This window comes from Xenopus laevis, chromosome 9_10S (assembly GCF_017654675.1).
Source record: "Xenopus laevis strain J_2021 chromosome 9_10S, Xenopus_laevis_v10.1, whole genome shotgun sequence".
In the NCBI taxonomy this organism is placed as follows: Eukaryota; Metazoa; Chordata; class Amphibia; order Anura; family Pipidae; genus Xenopus; species Xenopus laevis.
In genome coordinates this window covers 106,240,787-106,256,527 of record NC_054388.1, presented here as the reverse complement: position 1 = coordinate 106,256,527, position 15,741 = coordinate 106,240,787, and the positions used below count along the sequence as shown (strand labels likewise).

Sequence of the window (15,741 nt, the reverse complement as noted above, 5' to 3'; positions counted from 1 at the left end):
TCCTTGTGCAGACGGTCATGTCTCTCTTCTAGCGGAGGATATATTTTTTTGATGGTTTTCTTTAAATAGGGAGGAACTCTGATTGGGCTAGCAATAAGATTGCTGTGATTTGGTAGACACACTGGGGAAGGCTTTTACTAATCCCAAATTGGCCAGAAACCTTCCTGCTTCCTTCCTGGCCCAGCAGTTATGGGCCAAGAGGCCCTGGTTCAAATCCCAGCAGAGCCATCCCCTAATCTCTTAGATACTTCCCAATAATTCTCCATACTATCAAAATCATGCTTGCAGGTCTATGATCCCCAACACTGATCTTGGTAGTGAGTAGGCTAAACACTTGTTTTTCCCTACTGATCATAAGAAGAACCTGTAAACTTTTGATACATTGTCATGCCTGCCATTGGGCTCACCTCCTTGTATTTATATGGGTCAGTTCCTTTGGACCAAAACGCAGTGTTATAATAAACAACATCACTGGAACGATCTCTTAGTAGCTAAATCCTTTGCTCCTTATTCCTAGGGCCTTAGTGAAGAGTAAGGCCCTCGGTAAGTGATGAGTAAGGCCTTAATGGCCTTAATGTGAACGGACAGTTTTTACAATCACACCTGGATCTAAAGCCTCGTCCACCCACTTTATTAGAGCCGTACCAATAACACTGGATTAGTACAGTACAGATTAGTTCATTCGCAGCTGGTCTGTACCAAGTGTCACCACAGGGAAGAGAACAGACCCACCTTAACATTCTGACCATGAATGATATTGGGTTTCCGAGTAACAAAACAGCAGAAGGGATCATTTGTACGGAGCATGGGGGGGGCATAATTGGATGAAACTCCGATCTCAATGTATCACCTGCCCTACAACATTATTATTGCCCTGTGCTTGCGGCTTGTATTACCCAGTGTCTCAGGTTTCCTCGCTATCAAGTCAATTTGTTACAATTATATTGATGGGCTGAATTTTGTGTTTATTCCCGTCGAATCCAGAGCCTTTTCTGCCGTTGCCAACATTACATGAACTGTGGGTTGCGACTGCCGACTCTACCTTTTGTATGGTGCCTTTATTTATCTAAATTGCCAGGACAGTCTGGGTACTACTGGGTATAAATACTTTATACGGCATTGTGAGTAGATACGTCGCAAGGTGTAGGTTTCCGCTGAATTTTTAATGCTCTGGTTGAATTAGATTGTCACCGAGTAGATTATTGTGCTTATTCTCTGAACCTGAAAGGCAAGGTTAGGAGTGTAAGGCGAGTGTTTCAGATGGATATTAGGATTTATTCATTATGGGGAAATGAATCGTAAGATGTACGATCGTTCGAATCTCACTAACCACACGATAATTTCGAAGGATTGGTCGGACTTCGCTAAAATCGGTCGTTCGGCAAGAGAAATCTTTGCGTCTATGGGGACCTTTACATGTATCCAGGTGTAGTAACCCATAGCAACCAACCAGATATTTTGCATCTATAGTGCGGTGAATGCTACTGGCTGGTTGAGAGTAGCAGTTCTACCAGGTATGCACATACAAGGGGATGCCTATGTAACACATATAACACCCACAGCCCACCCCTTATAAATATGGCACTGATGAAGGTAGCTAGTGCTAATTCACTGGAAAGCTACCTGCAACTTAGAGCCCTTACATATGAACATTTCAGTATGTGTGGTCTCCTGTGTGGTCTCCCACATAGATAACAATGGGCTCTGTTAACTCCTGCTTCCTGTATAGTAGTAAATCATGCCTAAGCATGCAACATGTGGGACAGGGTGAAAAATGAATCATGGTGCTTTGGACCCTTTGTTGTACTTTGCATCTGTCCTGTAAGAGATGCCCCTCTATCTGGAATCCATTGGCGCATTTAGAGGCCTTAAAGGAGCAGTGACACAAAAAAATGTAACATGTTTTAATGGAATGACAATCAGGGCCAGATTTAAAGCTGGTGCGCACCTAGACCATTGGCACCCTATTACCTCCCCTTGGACAACCCCATGGCTACTATAGTAGTACTTATCTGTTATCTACTGTGTATCCTGTGCTTGAATGGCTGCCCCCATGGCTACACAGCAGCTTGTTTATATAAACTATAGTAGTACTTATCTGTTATCTACTGTGTATCCTGTGCTTGAAGGTCTGCCCCCATGGCTATACAGCAGCTTGTTTATATAAACTATAGTAGTACTTATCTGTTATCTACTGTGTATCCTGTGCTTGAATGTCTGCCCCCATGGCTACACAGCAGATTGTTTATATAAACTATACTAGTACTTATATGTTATCTACTGTGTATCCTGTGCTTGAATGGCTGCCCCCATGGCTACACAGCAGCTTGTTTATATAAACTATAGTAGTACTTATCTGTTATCTACTGTGTATCCTGTGCTTGAATAGCTGCCCCCATGGCTACACAGCAGCTTGTTTATATAAACTATAGTAGTACTTATCTGTTATCTACTGTGTATCCTGTGCTTGAATGGCTGCCCCCATGGCTACACAGCAGCTTGTTTATATAAACTATAGTAGTACTTATCTGTTATCTACTGTGTATCCTGTGCTTGAATGGCTGCCCCCATAGCTACACAGCAGCTTGTTTATATAAACTATAGTAGTACTTATCTGTTATCTACTGTGTATCCTGTGCTTGAATGGCTGCCCCCATGGCTACACAGCAGCTTGTTTATATAAACTATAGTAGTACTTATCTGTTATCTACTGTGTAGCCTGTACTTGAATGACTGCCCCCATGGCTACACAGCAGCTTGTTTATATAAACTATAGTAGTACTTATCTGTTATCTACTGTGTATCCTGTGCTTGAATGGCTGCCCCCATGGCTACACAGCAGCTTGTTTATATAAAGTATAGTAGAGTTTCTGAAGCAATTTTACCAATGCAGAGCAACACTACACTATATTGTCATTCCTTTAAAACACTTTTTCATTTTTTTGAGTGGTACTGTACCTTTAAGGAAAATGAATAAGAAAGCTTAGCAAGGCAAAGGAAACAAATCCACAGCGGATATTAGATTAGATATTAGATTAGGCAGCAAAGAGTTGCACAGTAACGAATAATTGGAGATATCATTAGGTTTGGTACCAGTTCAGAGGAGGCACATGGCAGAGCGTGGCATTGTCTGAAAGCAGAAAGGCCATTAATCTGACTTATTAGACAAACGAGGGAAGAGTCTGAGCAGTAATTCCCTGATTAGACATGGGAGACGCTTGATGGATCTGATTAATCTTTTATGGAAGTCTCAGTAACTGCCTGTTGTTTGGAGCACAATGTGCATTTCTGGCAGCTATTTAAGACCCATAATCCAATTAGCTGCTCTCCAATTCATCCGGGCCCCCCAACTCCACCTACATTGTGACTGTGCCTGTGCCAACCTCTTGTGCCCCTGCATTACTCTGCAAAGCCCCCCATACTGTAACGTCCCTGCGCACCTGCAATATAAATGTAGATTCCATATTGTGCCAGCTCAGTACACTGCACCCCTCCTGTACCCATTCACTACATCACCAGCACCCCACTCCCCACAGCACATTGTACAACCCATTCAAGTCACTCACAGCCCCAAGTAGACCTTCAGTACATTACATGGAACCTGAAACACAATGCAGAGCCTTAAAGGGGACGTTCACTTTAATATTAACTTTTGATCTGATGTAGAGAGTGATATTTTGAGACAATTTGCAATTGGTTTTTATTTTTTTTATTTTTTTATGGTTTTGAAGTTATTTCTCTTTGTATTCAGCAGCTGTCCAGTATGCAATTTCAGCAATCTGGTTGCTAGGGTCTGAATTCCCCTAGCAACCATGCACCAAATTGCATAAGAGACTGGAATATGATCAGGAGAGGCCTGGATAGAAAGATGAGTACAGTAATAAAAAGTATCAATAACCATACATACGGTTATTACATACAGAGCATTTGTTTTTCTGAAAGATGGAAAGATAATAATATATAGTGAATAAAGTATCCCCTCTTGTAAAATATAAGGATATTATAAGTTACCGAGGAGTTTCATGACCATATAAAAACATCGAGGCCGAAGGCCGAGTGTTTTTATATAGGTCATGAAACGCCGAGGTAACTTCTAATATCCTAATATTTCACAACTGGGGGTACTTTATTTATTATAATACACAAGTTTCAGTGAGTCATGTGACAGAAATGACATCAGAACTCACCGTTTATAACTGATGACATCAGAACTCCCCATTTATAAGGATATACAAGATATTCATAGCTTTCGTGTATTATATGATAATAATTTAAAATAATTTCTGAAGAGGCATTGAGTGTTGGACAGGGCCGGACTGGGATTAAAAAGCAGCCCTGGCAAAAAAAATCAAAGCAGCCCACTTCAGGTATGGGGGTTATTCGGAAACCCATTTTCCGGAAAGCTCCAAATTACAGAAAGGCCATCTTCCATAGACTCCATTATATTCAAACAATCCAAATGTTTAAAATTGATTTCATTTTCTCTGTAATAATAAAACAGTAGCTTGTACTTGAGCCAAACTAAGATATAATTAGTCTTTATTGGGAGCAAAATTATATTATTGGGATTATTTAATGTTTATATGATTTTCTAGTAAACTTAAAGTATGAAGATCAAGATTTGGGAAAGATCCATTATCCTTAAAACCCCAGGTCTGGAGCATTCTGGATAACAGGTCCCATACCTGTATATATGTGTGACATTGGCAACCAAGCTCCCCCACCCACACAAGCTATAAATAAAACATTGGTGGTCAGGGCCCCCAATAAAATTAGGAAAAAAGGTGGTCCAGGCCTCCGATAAGTAAAAAAAATCGGGACAGCAGACTGTGCAGAGAGGCCCATGTGGAGGGCTGGTTTTACCAACTGTGGGGCCCAATTGAAACCATTTTGGCAGGGCCCCCTAAATGGAGTTTTTCCATTTGGCACAGGGTTCCAAGGCTGGGTGACGAAAAGTGACTGCCTTTCCTTTTGTCCCATGATAATTACTCATTTCACTTATTTATTTCTATAGAGTTCAACTGCAAACATAACACAGGAATTCATTTTCACAGTATTTTTGTATTTTAAAAGAACTACCTTCAAACCTTCCTGTTATATGGTAAATAGAACAGGGGAATACCTATGCTGCCATCGTTTTATGGGATCTCTCTGAACAGACTATGAGCAAACTTAGGGACTGTTCCTGCTGAATTGTGCTTAGTACAGAGGAATATCTATGCTGCCATAGTTTTATGGGATCTCTCTGTACAGACTATGAGCAAATTTAGGGGACTGTTCCTGCTGAATTGTGCTTAGTACAGGGGAATACCTATGCTGCCATAGTTTTATGGGATCTCTCTGTACCGACTATGAGCAAACTAAGGGACTATTCCTGCTGAATTGTTCTGTGACCATGCCCACTATGGGAGGAATATTGAATATAGATAGCTAAACATTTATTTTTAAAAAAAAGACACTGATGCAATTTAATTTATAAAACCCAAAAGACACAGTTGCAATTCCATGTATACTACCCCAGAGGAGAGTAAAAGCAGGATGAACACAGTGAGAATTCCGTGAATAAATACCCCCAGAAATGGCACAAATGCAATGGAAAGGGTTAAAAAGGGTTAAAAAAAAAAATCATGAGGCAGTGTAATAAAAATGATTTGTATCCTCTTTACTTGCCCAGCATTCTTTCTGAACTGATAGTCTGGGGGGGGGGGGGAGAGGATGAATCTGCAGCACCAGTGTCTGCAATCCATCCTGCCTGTCAGCTGAATACTGGACAACACAGACATACACTGGCACCTTTTTCCCTACCTGCAATTGGCTGTTATCTGTGACTGTCCCATAGCTGAGAGCACACAGGTGACGTATAGGACGCTTCTTCTTCCAGTCCCACCTCTCCTCCGCATACTTGCTTAAACCCCCACCCCCCTCAGCAGTCCAGACACGAAAAAAAAAAACAGAAAAGAAAACATACGCGGCCCTTGGGGTGAGCTCTTCAGACTGAAGAAAATGATCTGTTTATCGTCTGCTACTGTGCGCACAGAGGATCTTGCGGGAGGAAGTAAGCTCCTTAATTTTGTTATGGTGCGGTGCGCACTGCCCCGCGGCCCATTTACACTGCACAGGCAGCGGCCCAACGGGCATTTGCCCGTATTCACAAACGGCCAGTCCGGGCCTGGTGTTGGACATAAGAAGGGTTAACTAACCAAAAATCATGGGGGGTCCAGGTGCTCAAGTCCCAGACTTGGGGAGGCAAACAATGCGCATGTATGTAGTAGGCTGGCACAAACCGGACCACACTCCAATGCTTGATGCAGTTGAAAAAGTTTCAGCAAGAAAACATCTGAAAAAAAGCCTTACGCTTTTTGTGCCTTGTGGGCGCTTAGTCATAGGCAGCCTATAAACATAAAGGTGAAACACCCCTTTCAACACACAGATCCCATCAGTTCCCCTATAGGACATGGATGGGCCAGTGCCCATGTGTAATATGTCCCAATGCCCCTCCTGTAGCTTTTGCTTCTAACCATTTCATAGTCATTCCCTATTTCTTTATGGGGAAAAAAATACTTAATATTGGAAGAACAGATTATAGTAAGTAAATATAAAATACTAGGAGAATAAAGAGGTTGAGTGAGGAGAAGAGGAATAATAATAGTTTAGAAAGTGGTCCCCTGGTATATTACACATCCCACCATCCTAGTGCAATAGCCTGCAGTGTCTAATATCACGTAGCACCATATGCACGGCCCTCCCATCACAGTGCTCCCCAATAATAAGCCCATCAGTCCCCTGCCATGTCTGTAGTCTACTAGCCACACCTCACTATGCCAAAACCATACCCATAATCAACTCAACCCCCCCTACACACATAACACACAAACCCCATCCCTTATTGACCCCTGAACCTTTTTGTACCTCTTGGGGTCCCCTAACTGGATTATCCATTGTACCCCCTGATTGCAGCCCAGATGATTTGTGCAGCATTGTGTATGTAAAGCATTCACATGTATTATATGCCCCTTTATTGTGCCCCATTGTTACTTATAAAGGCAGTTTTTGGGTTGCAGTAGTGGCGATGTACCTTACACAGGTATCCCTACTCCCTGCTACTCCCTGCTACTCCCTGCAGCCTCAGACAGTTGCTTTATTGTGGCCCATTGAAAAGTCTGTAGGAAACGGTGACGTCCAACACAGACCCAGGGGGTATCACCAGTTGAGGGTTGTGAGGGTGTGATACTGACACACAAATGTGCTGACGTCACAATGGGGTGTGCATCTCAATAATGGACAATGTCATTGACTCAATTATCCAGAGGAAAATGTGTGAAAATGAAGATTCTGTTACAAGGGGTTGTCCACATCTGAGATAACTTTTAGTATGATGTAGAGAGTGATATTCTGAGACCATTTGCAATTGGTTTTCATTTTCATTATTATTTGTGGTTTTGGAGCTTTTAATTCAGCAGTTTGCAGTTTCAGCAATCGGGTTGCTAGGGACGGGTCCAAATTCCCCTAGCAACCATGCACTGATATGACTAAGAGACTGGAATATGAATAGGAGAGACCCTGAATAGAAAGAGGAGTAATAAAAAGTAACAATAACAATACATGTGTAGCTTTACAGAGCATTTGTTTTTAGTTGGGTCAGTGACCCCTATTTGAAAGCTGAAAAGAGTTAGAAGAAAAAAGGCAAATAATTAAAAAATTATACAAAATAAATAATGAAGACCATTTGCTTAGAATTAGCCATTCTTTAACATACTAAAAGGTGAACCACCCCTTTAACAATGACAATTGGGTCTGGGACATTGATTGGTGATTGTATGGGGCTCCTTGCACCCCTCCCCCCTACGGCCTGTCTTAAAGTGACACTGACACGTCTAAACTAATAGCAGCGTTAGAGTCTAGACACAGATCATGACACTTCTGTTTGCAGATTTCTCGCTTAATAAATTATTTGCTGGTAATTTACACCCAAATCTGGTTAATGAGCAGACTATATACTTTCCAGCAGGTTGGGCGATTGTGGCCTCCCTCTTGCACAGCCTAAGAACAATTAGGAGGTTGCACCTGCCAATCAAAGCAGACCACACATTAAAGGAAGTCCCACCCCCTGCCTGACACACTGGGGAGCAGAAAGCACATTCTGCATGAAACACCATTAGATCTGGGCTGAGCTGTAATACCTTTTTTATCTCCATCATTATTGGGGTGTCAGCCTCTGAGCGATGTCCGGGACCCCCATTAAACTCCTCTGCGGCTCAGGACAAAGGCCCCAGTGACTTGCTGCCAGGCAGCTGCTAATTAAAGTAGCCCTAATGACTTTCCATAGGCCACTATCAGTCACTATCAGACTCCCTGATGACTATTTATAGCTGATTTCAGTTTATTAATAATCACATGGGGATGATAAGAGCCAATTGAAATCTCATTTGTTTCCCTTGATGATCAGGCTGTATCCCTTTGCTTTAATCCATTCCCTCTGCTGCTTTCTGCCATCTCTGATCTACAAGGGGAGCAGCACAGAAACACCGAGCAACCTGGGGTCCCTGGGTATTACATTGGGGACTCTAACACCTTACAATGCTAATTACTAAAGCTCCTATTTACCACTGGACCATAAACAGAGAAATAATTAACTTTCCTTTCTCGTCCTCCTTTTTTCCCAGCCTGGTGATCTGCAGAACAAGGAAGTTAATGGGGAAATAAATCCAAATATATAAATTTTTTCCTTATTCTTGGCCATCTTCCTTATATCCATTCACTAATGGAATGGCTATTGAGAAAGTGTTTGTCTGGCTGTTTATATCCTCTGCATTGCTAGTTCTGACTCCTGAAAAAAATCCATCCATCAGGGGTCTGTTTTTTTAAAAAAAAGCTACATTGTTTCAACGGTCAGAACCAGCAGTGCACGTAGCAGAAAGGGACAGACCCTGCTTTTTAATAGCAATTTCCTGTACACATAACTTTACAACCAGTCAATACGAGTAATGAAGGTGTATTTGGGATTTTGCTCAGTAGGACATTTGCTTTCCTTAGGCAAAAAAAGAAAAAAAAACATATGGGGTTAATATCCCCTTTAAATAACACTCACAAATAAAGGCCATTGGCTTCTATGTGACTTACTCATTGCGCCCTCTAGTGGGGAGGCTTGGGAGGACACCTGTACACATTTAGTGCTAATTAGTGCTCTCTAGAGCACAGCAATCAGCATAATAATGAGCATCGAAACTAATTAGCAGCGAGGGTATCAGTAAAGGTAATAACAGTACAATATGTATGTTTATAGGCCTTTATTTGAATAACTACTGTATGGAGTGAGCACAGGGCAGAATGAAGGGTAAATAACAGAATTGGAACAGACACAACTGGGAATTGGAGAGGAAGATAAGACCTTTCCTATTAAACATTAACAACAAGGTCTCAGAGAGAGAGAGACTTGGCCCAGCACCCGGCGCTGTTTGCAGAGAGTCAACAGATAAACAGGGCGTGTGTGGGTTTAGGACATGGGGATTGTGGATGAGCCAAAACAGAGTCCATGATAGGAACGCAATGTAGATTGCAAGCTTGGTGGGCAAACACATATTCTCCTTGCTATGGTGCTAAGTGATTTGTCCTGTGCTTTAGAAAAAAAAAAAAAATTTAGCATAAAAAAGAACCTATTGCACTAGTCCAATGCACAGGGCGCAGACAGGCGCGCAGTATCATGCACATGGCGCAGACTGGAGCTCAGTAGCATGCACAGGGCGCAGTATAATGCACAGGGTGCAGACAGGAGCACCATATCATGCCCAGGGCGCAGTATCATGCACAGGGCGCAGACAGGAGCTCAGTAGCATGCACAGGGCGCAGTATAATGCACAGGGCGCAGACAGGAGCTCAGTAGCATGCACAGGGCGCAGTATAATGCACAGGGCGCAGACAGGAGCACCATATCATGCCCAGGGCGCAGTATCATGCACAGGGCGCAGACAGGAGCTCAGTAGCATGCACAGGGCGCAGTATAATGCACAGGGCGCGCAGACAGGAGCACAATATGATGCACAGGGCGCAGATAGGAGCGCAATATCATGCACAGGGCGCAGACAGGAGCGCAGTATCATGCACAGGGCGCAGACAGGAGCGCAGTATCATGCACAGGGCGCAGACAGGAGCGCAATATCAAGCACAGGGCGCAGTATCATGCACAGGGCGCAGACAGGAGCTCAGTAGCATGCACAGGGCGCAGTATAATGCACAGGGCGCAGACAGGAGCGCAATATCAAGCACAGGGCGCAGTATAATGCACAGGGCGCAGACAGGAGCGCAATGTAGGCGTTGCAGAAAGAAGGACACTTCCAGTACAAAGTACAGTAGCGAGAATCAATGCAAAGGCTGGAGCTGTGCCCAATAAATAACAGATATGCGGATATTCCAGGCGAGATAATGAGTTAGTTCCTCGCCTATTTTCTGCATGGTGATTGCAGTGAATAAACGTGAGACGCTGGATCTGCCCTAGCGCTTGTTCCTCTGTCTCTGAACCAATGATTCTCTGTTACTTCTGCTCTTCCTACTAACAGATACTCTACTAACTGCCAGCAGCTCTCTAGTCTCTATATTTCTGCACACCCGACTGGCTTTTATACACATGCCCTGTTATGTTTTACCTACCTGACTGTCATGTACAACTGCCACATGGTCCCCTGCTCACAGCACCAGCTTTAATAAGTGCCCAGCAGCAGCAGCAGCGCATGGGTGCCCGGGTAGAGATAAGTGACAATTAGGGTGTCATCAGCCAGGTGAGCAATGTATGGGTGTCAAACTGCAAACAAAAGTGTCAGCTAGGGCTGTGGCTAACTGTCAGCTACATGTCGGGGTGGCAGTCAGTAGAAGAGTGCTCTGGGTATATGGGGACTATATGAATCTGTTGTGCCAGGAGCTATGGGAGATGTTATTAGCTGTGAGTAAATCTGTGCCCAGGGTTTGGGGAGAGTAGAAAGCTGTAAGTGTCAGTTGTGGGTGACAGTAGCCACTAGTAGATAAGGGTAAGAGTTGGCAGGTGAGTGCCCAGCAGCTGTAGTCAAGGAGGAGAATTATGGCCAAGCAGCAGCTATTAGAAGCTATTAGAAGCTATTAGAAGCGATTCTGTTTCTCCCCAGATTTCTGTTGCTTTGTGACACTTCAGCGTTGGCTTCTGTTGTGCCCGTGACGTTGCAGTGGGCGTGTCCCCGCTCCCTATATAAGCGGCGGCGCTCGGCGCTTCAGTTCAGATCGACTCTCCTCTCCATCTAATGCTTTTCAGTCGCAGCGACTCGCGTTCAGTCAAAGGCACCGTCACCGCAATGATCAAGAAAATGTGCCCCAGCGACATGAACATCCCGGCCAAGAACTGTTACCGCATGGTCATCCTGGGCTCCTCCAAGGTGGGCAAGACCTCCATCGTGTCGCGCTTCCTGAGCGGCCGATTCGACGAGCAATACACGCCGACCATCGAGGACTTCCACCGAAAGTTCTACAGCATCCGAGGAGATGTCTACCAGCTGGATATCCTCGATACCTCGGGCAATCACCCCTTCCCGGCCATGAGAAGACTCTCCATCCTCACCGGTAAGTTCTTCTCCTTGGCGACAACTCGCAACTTTGGGCGTTTTTTTTTTTGCGCGACATTTATCTATCCTTAAAACATTAAGTTGAAAACCCTCACCAGCACCATGGGCAGAGACTACTTTATACTGCTGGTAAATGCTAAGCAACTTCAGTTTCTAACCTGGTATTGTTGGTGCCCATGTTTGTGCCTTTTATCATTTGGTTTTTATTATGGGAACTAAAGGGGTGGCTCACCTTTTAGTATGTTGTACAATGTCCAATTCCTGGCTACTTTGCAATTGGTCTTCATTTTGAGTCATTTGCCTTCTTCTGATCCTTTCCAGCTCTCAAACGGGGGTCACTGACCCCATCTAGAAACAAATGCTCTGTAAGACTACACATTTATTGGTTCTTTTTAATGACTCCTCTTTCTATTTAGGTCCTTTTTATATTCCAGTCTCTTATTTAAATCAGTGCATGGTTGCTAGGGTAATCTGGACCTTAGAAATCAGAATAAAAAGCTAAATAACTCAAATTATGAAAAAAATAAAAACCAATTGCAAATTGTCTCAAAATATCCCTCTCTACATAATACTTAAAGTTAATTTAAAGGCGAACAACCTGTTTAAGTGGTCCTTCTTTCCAGCCAGGGAGACTGCCTATAGCAATGAGCTGTTCTTCTACACGCCCTTGTCATTAGATTACCATAAAGTCTCTTTTTGCAGCACAAATTCAGTTTATCCCTTTGAGTTCCACTTGTTGGTGCCCATTAAAGAATTTTAAAAACATGAAACAATGTATCAGTGTGAATGTAACAATGTTCTACAGTTAAGTAACCTGCCCATCTTCTTCTTCTCTCCTTTAGGAGATGTCTTCATCTTGGTCTTCAGCTTGGACAACAGGGACTCCTTTGAGGAGGTGCAGAAGCTGAAGCAGCAGATCATGGAGACCAAGTCCTGTCTGAAGAACAAAACCAAGGAGAATGTGGATGTTCCCATCGTTATATGTGGGAATAAAGTGGACCGGGATTTCTACAGGGAAGTGCAAGCCCATGAGATTGATCAGCTGGTTGGAGAGGACAGTAAATGCTCTTACTTTGAGGTCTCTGCCAAGAAGAACTCCAGCCTGGATGAGATGTTTAAAGCTCTCTTCACCATGGCCAAGCTGCCCAGTGAGATGAGCCCAGACATGCACCGCAAGGTGTCTGTCCAGTACTGTGAGATCTTGCACAAGAAGTCCCTGAAGAGCAAGAAAGTCAAGGAGGATGGGGATGCCTATGGCATTGTAGCTCCCTTTGCCCGCAGACCCAGTATCCACAGTGACTTAATGTACATTAGAGCCAAGGCCATAGGAGGCGGCCAGAGTAAAGACAAAGAGAGGTGTGTGATTAGCTAGGACTTCATAGATCCAGCACGGATGTCTTTATAAATATATACATAGAGAAACACAAAGGCCGTGTTGTTTTTGGAAGAAGCCAAAGCCGAGATGGCATGACCGTTGAGGGGTTCTACTTGCCCCTCCATGCCTTCTGATGGTTGGTCAGGCTGCTGTGGAAAAGGAGAATCGAGCCTGATGGGGCAGACGTTGTTGGAAGATGCACTGAAGTTGTGCAGGAGCTTTCACCTGATGATGGGACTGGTGGAGTTGACGCTCTTTACTTTGAGAAACTCCGTGATCCGTTGAACCTCCCAGGCTGGGTACAACTCTGGACTGAATGTGGGGGGAGGGATGTTAATAACTGTACAAGGACTGATTTAAACAAAAGAAAAACGAGATTTGTTTACATGGTGCCATTGTGCTCTCACTCGGAGTATTGGATCAGAACAAATCCAAAGTGTTGATACTTTGTGCTTTATTTTCAGTGTCTTTATTTTTCTACTCAATAAAAACAGAGTGAAATCCAGTCAATGTCTGTGCTTGATTGAGAGTAATAACCATGGGCACTTGCTCAAAAATACAACAATCTGGTTACATTGTGGCATCACCATACCAGTTGCCTGGGGAATATCTCCTTTGTTATAAGTCAGGCTGGGCCCCTTAGCTCATAACAAGGTTACAGATGTATAGAAACATTGGGGTAACAGTCACCCTGCTATAGTTTCAGGGGTACCCAGGGTACAAATAAACACTCACCCCCAAATATCCCCCTAACTGGCCTTCAGGCTGGGCCCCCTTGGCTCATAACAAGGTTACAGATATATAGAAACATTGGGGGTAACAGTCACCCTGCTATAGTTCCAGGGGTACCCAGGGCACAAATAAGCACTCACCCCAAATCTCCCCCTAACTGGCCTTCAGACTGGGTCCCCTTAGCTCATAACAAGGTTACAGATATATAGAAACATTGGGGTAACAGTCACCCTGCTATAGTTCCAGGGGTACCCAGGGCACAAATAAGCACTCACCCCAAATCTCACCCTAACTGGACTTCAGGCTGGGCCCCCTTAGCTCATAACAAGGTTACAGATATATAGAAACATTGGGGTAACAGTCACCCTGCTATAGTTCCAGGGGTACCCAGGGCACAAATAAGCACTCACCCCAAATCTCACCCTAACTGGCCTTCAGGCTGGGCCCCCTTAGCTCATAACAAGGTTACAGATATATAGAAACATTGGGGTAACAGTCACCCTGCTATAGTTTCAGGGGTACCCAGGGCACAAATAAGCACTCACCCCAAATCTCACCCTAACTGGCCTTCAGGCTGGGCCCCCTTAGCTCATAACAAGGTTACAGATATATAGAAACATTGGGGTAACCCTGCTAGTTCCAGGGGTACCCCAGACAGCACAAATGTCACCCTTGGGTTACTCTATAATCCCACTTGGTTAAATCAAACCCACAATTTGGCAATTCAGAAGGAAGGATTGAAACTGCACATTATACAGTTAACACACTGGCACCCTACAGGGTTAAACTGGTTGCTGTGCAGCCCCCCAAGAAAAGGTTGGAGTGGGGTATGTGGTTGGGTTACATTATCCTAATGGAGAGCTGCTGTTAACCCCTAGTGAATTTCTGAATTCTGGCATTTATAAGTCAATCCCAGTAGCGCCAGTCCCAAGGCATTGCTGAACTAAATACTCGCCTCTCCAGCAAGTCATCTGTTATAATCTGTCTCCCCCTACTGGTCATATCATGAAATTGCACCAGCACAAAAGCAGGTTTATTCAGTTCCATGGTCTCTTTATTGAGACATTACCATTAACCCCTTTGTTGGACAATCTGTAAAACTTCTCTATCCCTTTGGCAGGATCATAAGCAGCTTTTCCTTTTTCCAATTGTTTTCACTGAAGTGTTAACATCTGACAAGGGAATCAATACAGAAATTCCAACCAACGGTTGATAGCAAAAATCATAAACAGCTAATAAGATGGGAAGGTGTCGGAACGAAGAGCATTAACCCGTTCCTCACCAGAAGTAAGTACATGAGAGAGTGGATAGTGCAGGATGCAGCCGGGCAGTTGCAGTTTGTCTCTGTTGGTTCTCATGTGAAACATCTCGGCAGACACGTGTGCTGTACTCTCCCCGCCAGGTAACCAGCAGTCGCTGTTGAATATTCCGCCAGAGGTGGGTGGTACTGACGGGTCGTGTGTTTGGGATGATTAATAACATGTGCACAGCACGTGAGCCAAGGCTCCTCCCTTGGCTGCAATTATTTGGTCCTATTAAAGGGGAACTATAGCGAAAATTTTATATAAGTTTCCTCGCACTGAAATAAGAAACTTTCTAAATATAATCAATTAAACATTTTGCATTGTTTCTGACATAATCAACTTTATATTCACTATTCCTCTCTCAGCATCTGTTTCTCTTCATTCTCTCTTCATGCAGCAGTTGGGTGTCAGATATTCATTGACAGTTAGATCCGATATATCTTATAGGGGGGCTCCTTTTGCCTAGAAGATGTATTAGAGCTCACTCTATTAAACTCACCAGACATCATGTCTCTCTACATGCAGAATTTGTGCAAAAGGCAGTTATTTTGTTTGTACTGGAATCAGTTATTTGAGTGAGCTCTAATACATCTGCTAGGAAAGGGAGCCCTCCTAGTACTTATCTTTTATCTATTGTGTATCCTGAACTTGAATGGCTGCACAGCAGCTTGTTTATATAAACTATAGTAGTACTTATCTGTTATCTACTGTGTCCTGTGCTTGAATGGCTGCCCCCATGGCTACACAG

At 43.7% G+C, this 15,741-nt stretch overlaps 1 protein-coding gene across 1 annotated transcript; it reads left to right on the top strand.

Annotated features, from left to right (window-relative positions):
- Positions 1-11,261: 11,261 nt before the first annotated feature.
- On the top strand, positions 11,262-13,462 carry rasd1.S (ras related dexamethasone induced 1 S homeolog; the record flags this gene model as incomplete). The annotated part of the gene is given in 2 exon segments (NM_001173993.1): positions 11,262-11,580; positions 12,425-13,462. Coding segments are annotated over 2 exon segments (795 nt in total). The 3' UTR covers positions 12,955-13,462.
- Between the last annotated feature and the right edge of the window lie 2,279 nt (positions 13,463-15,741).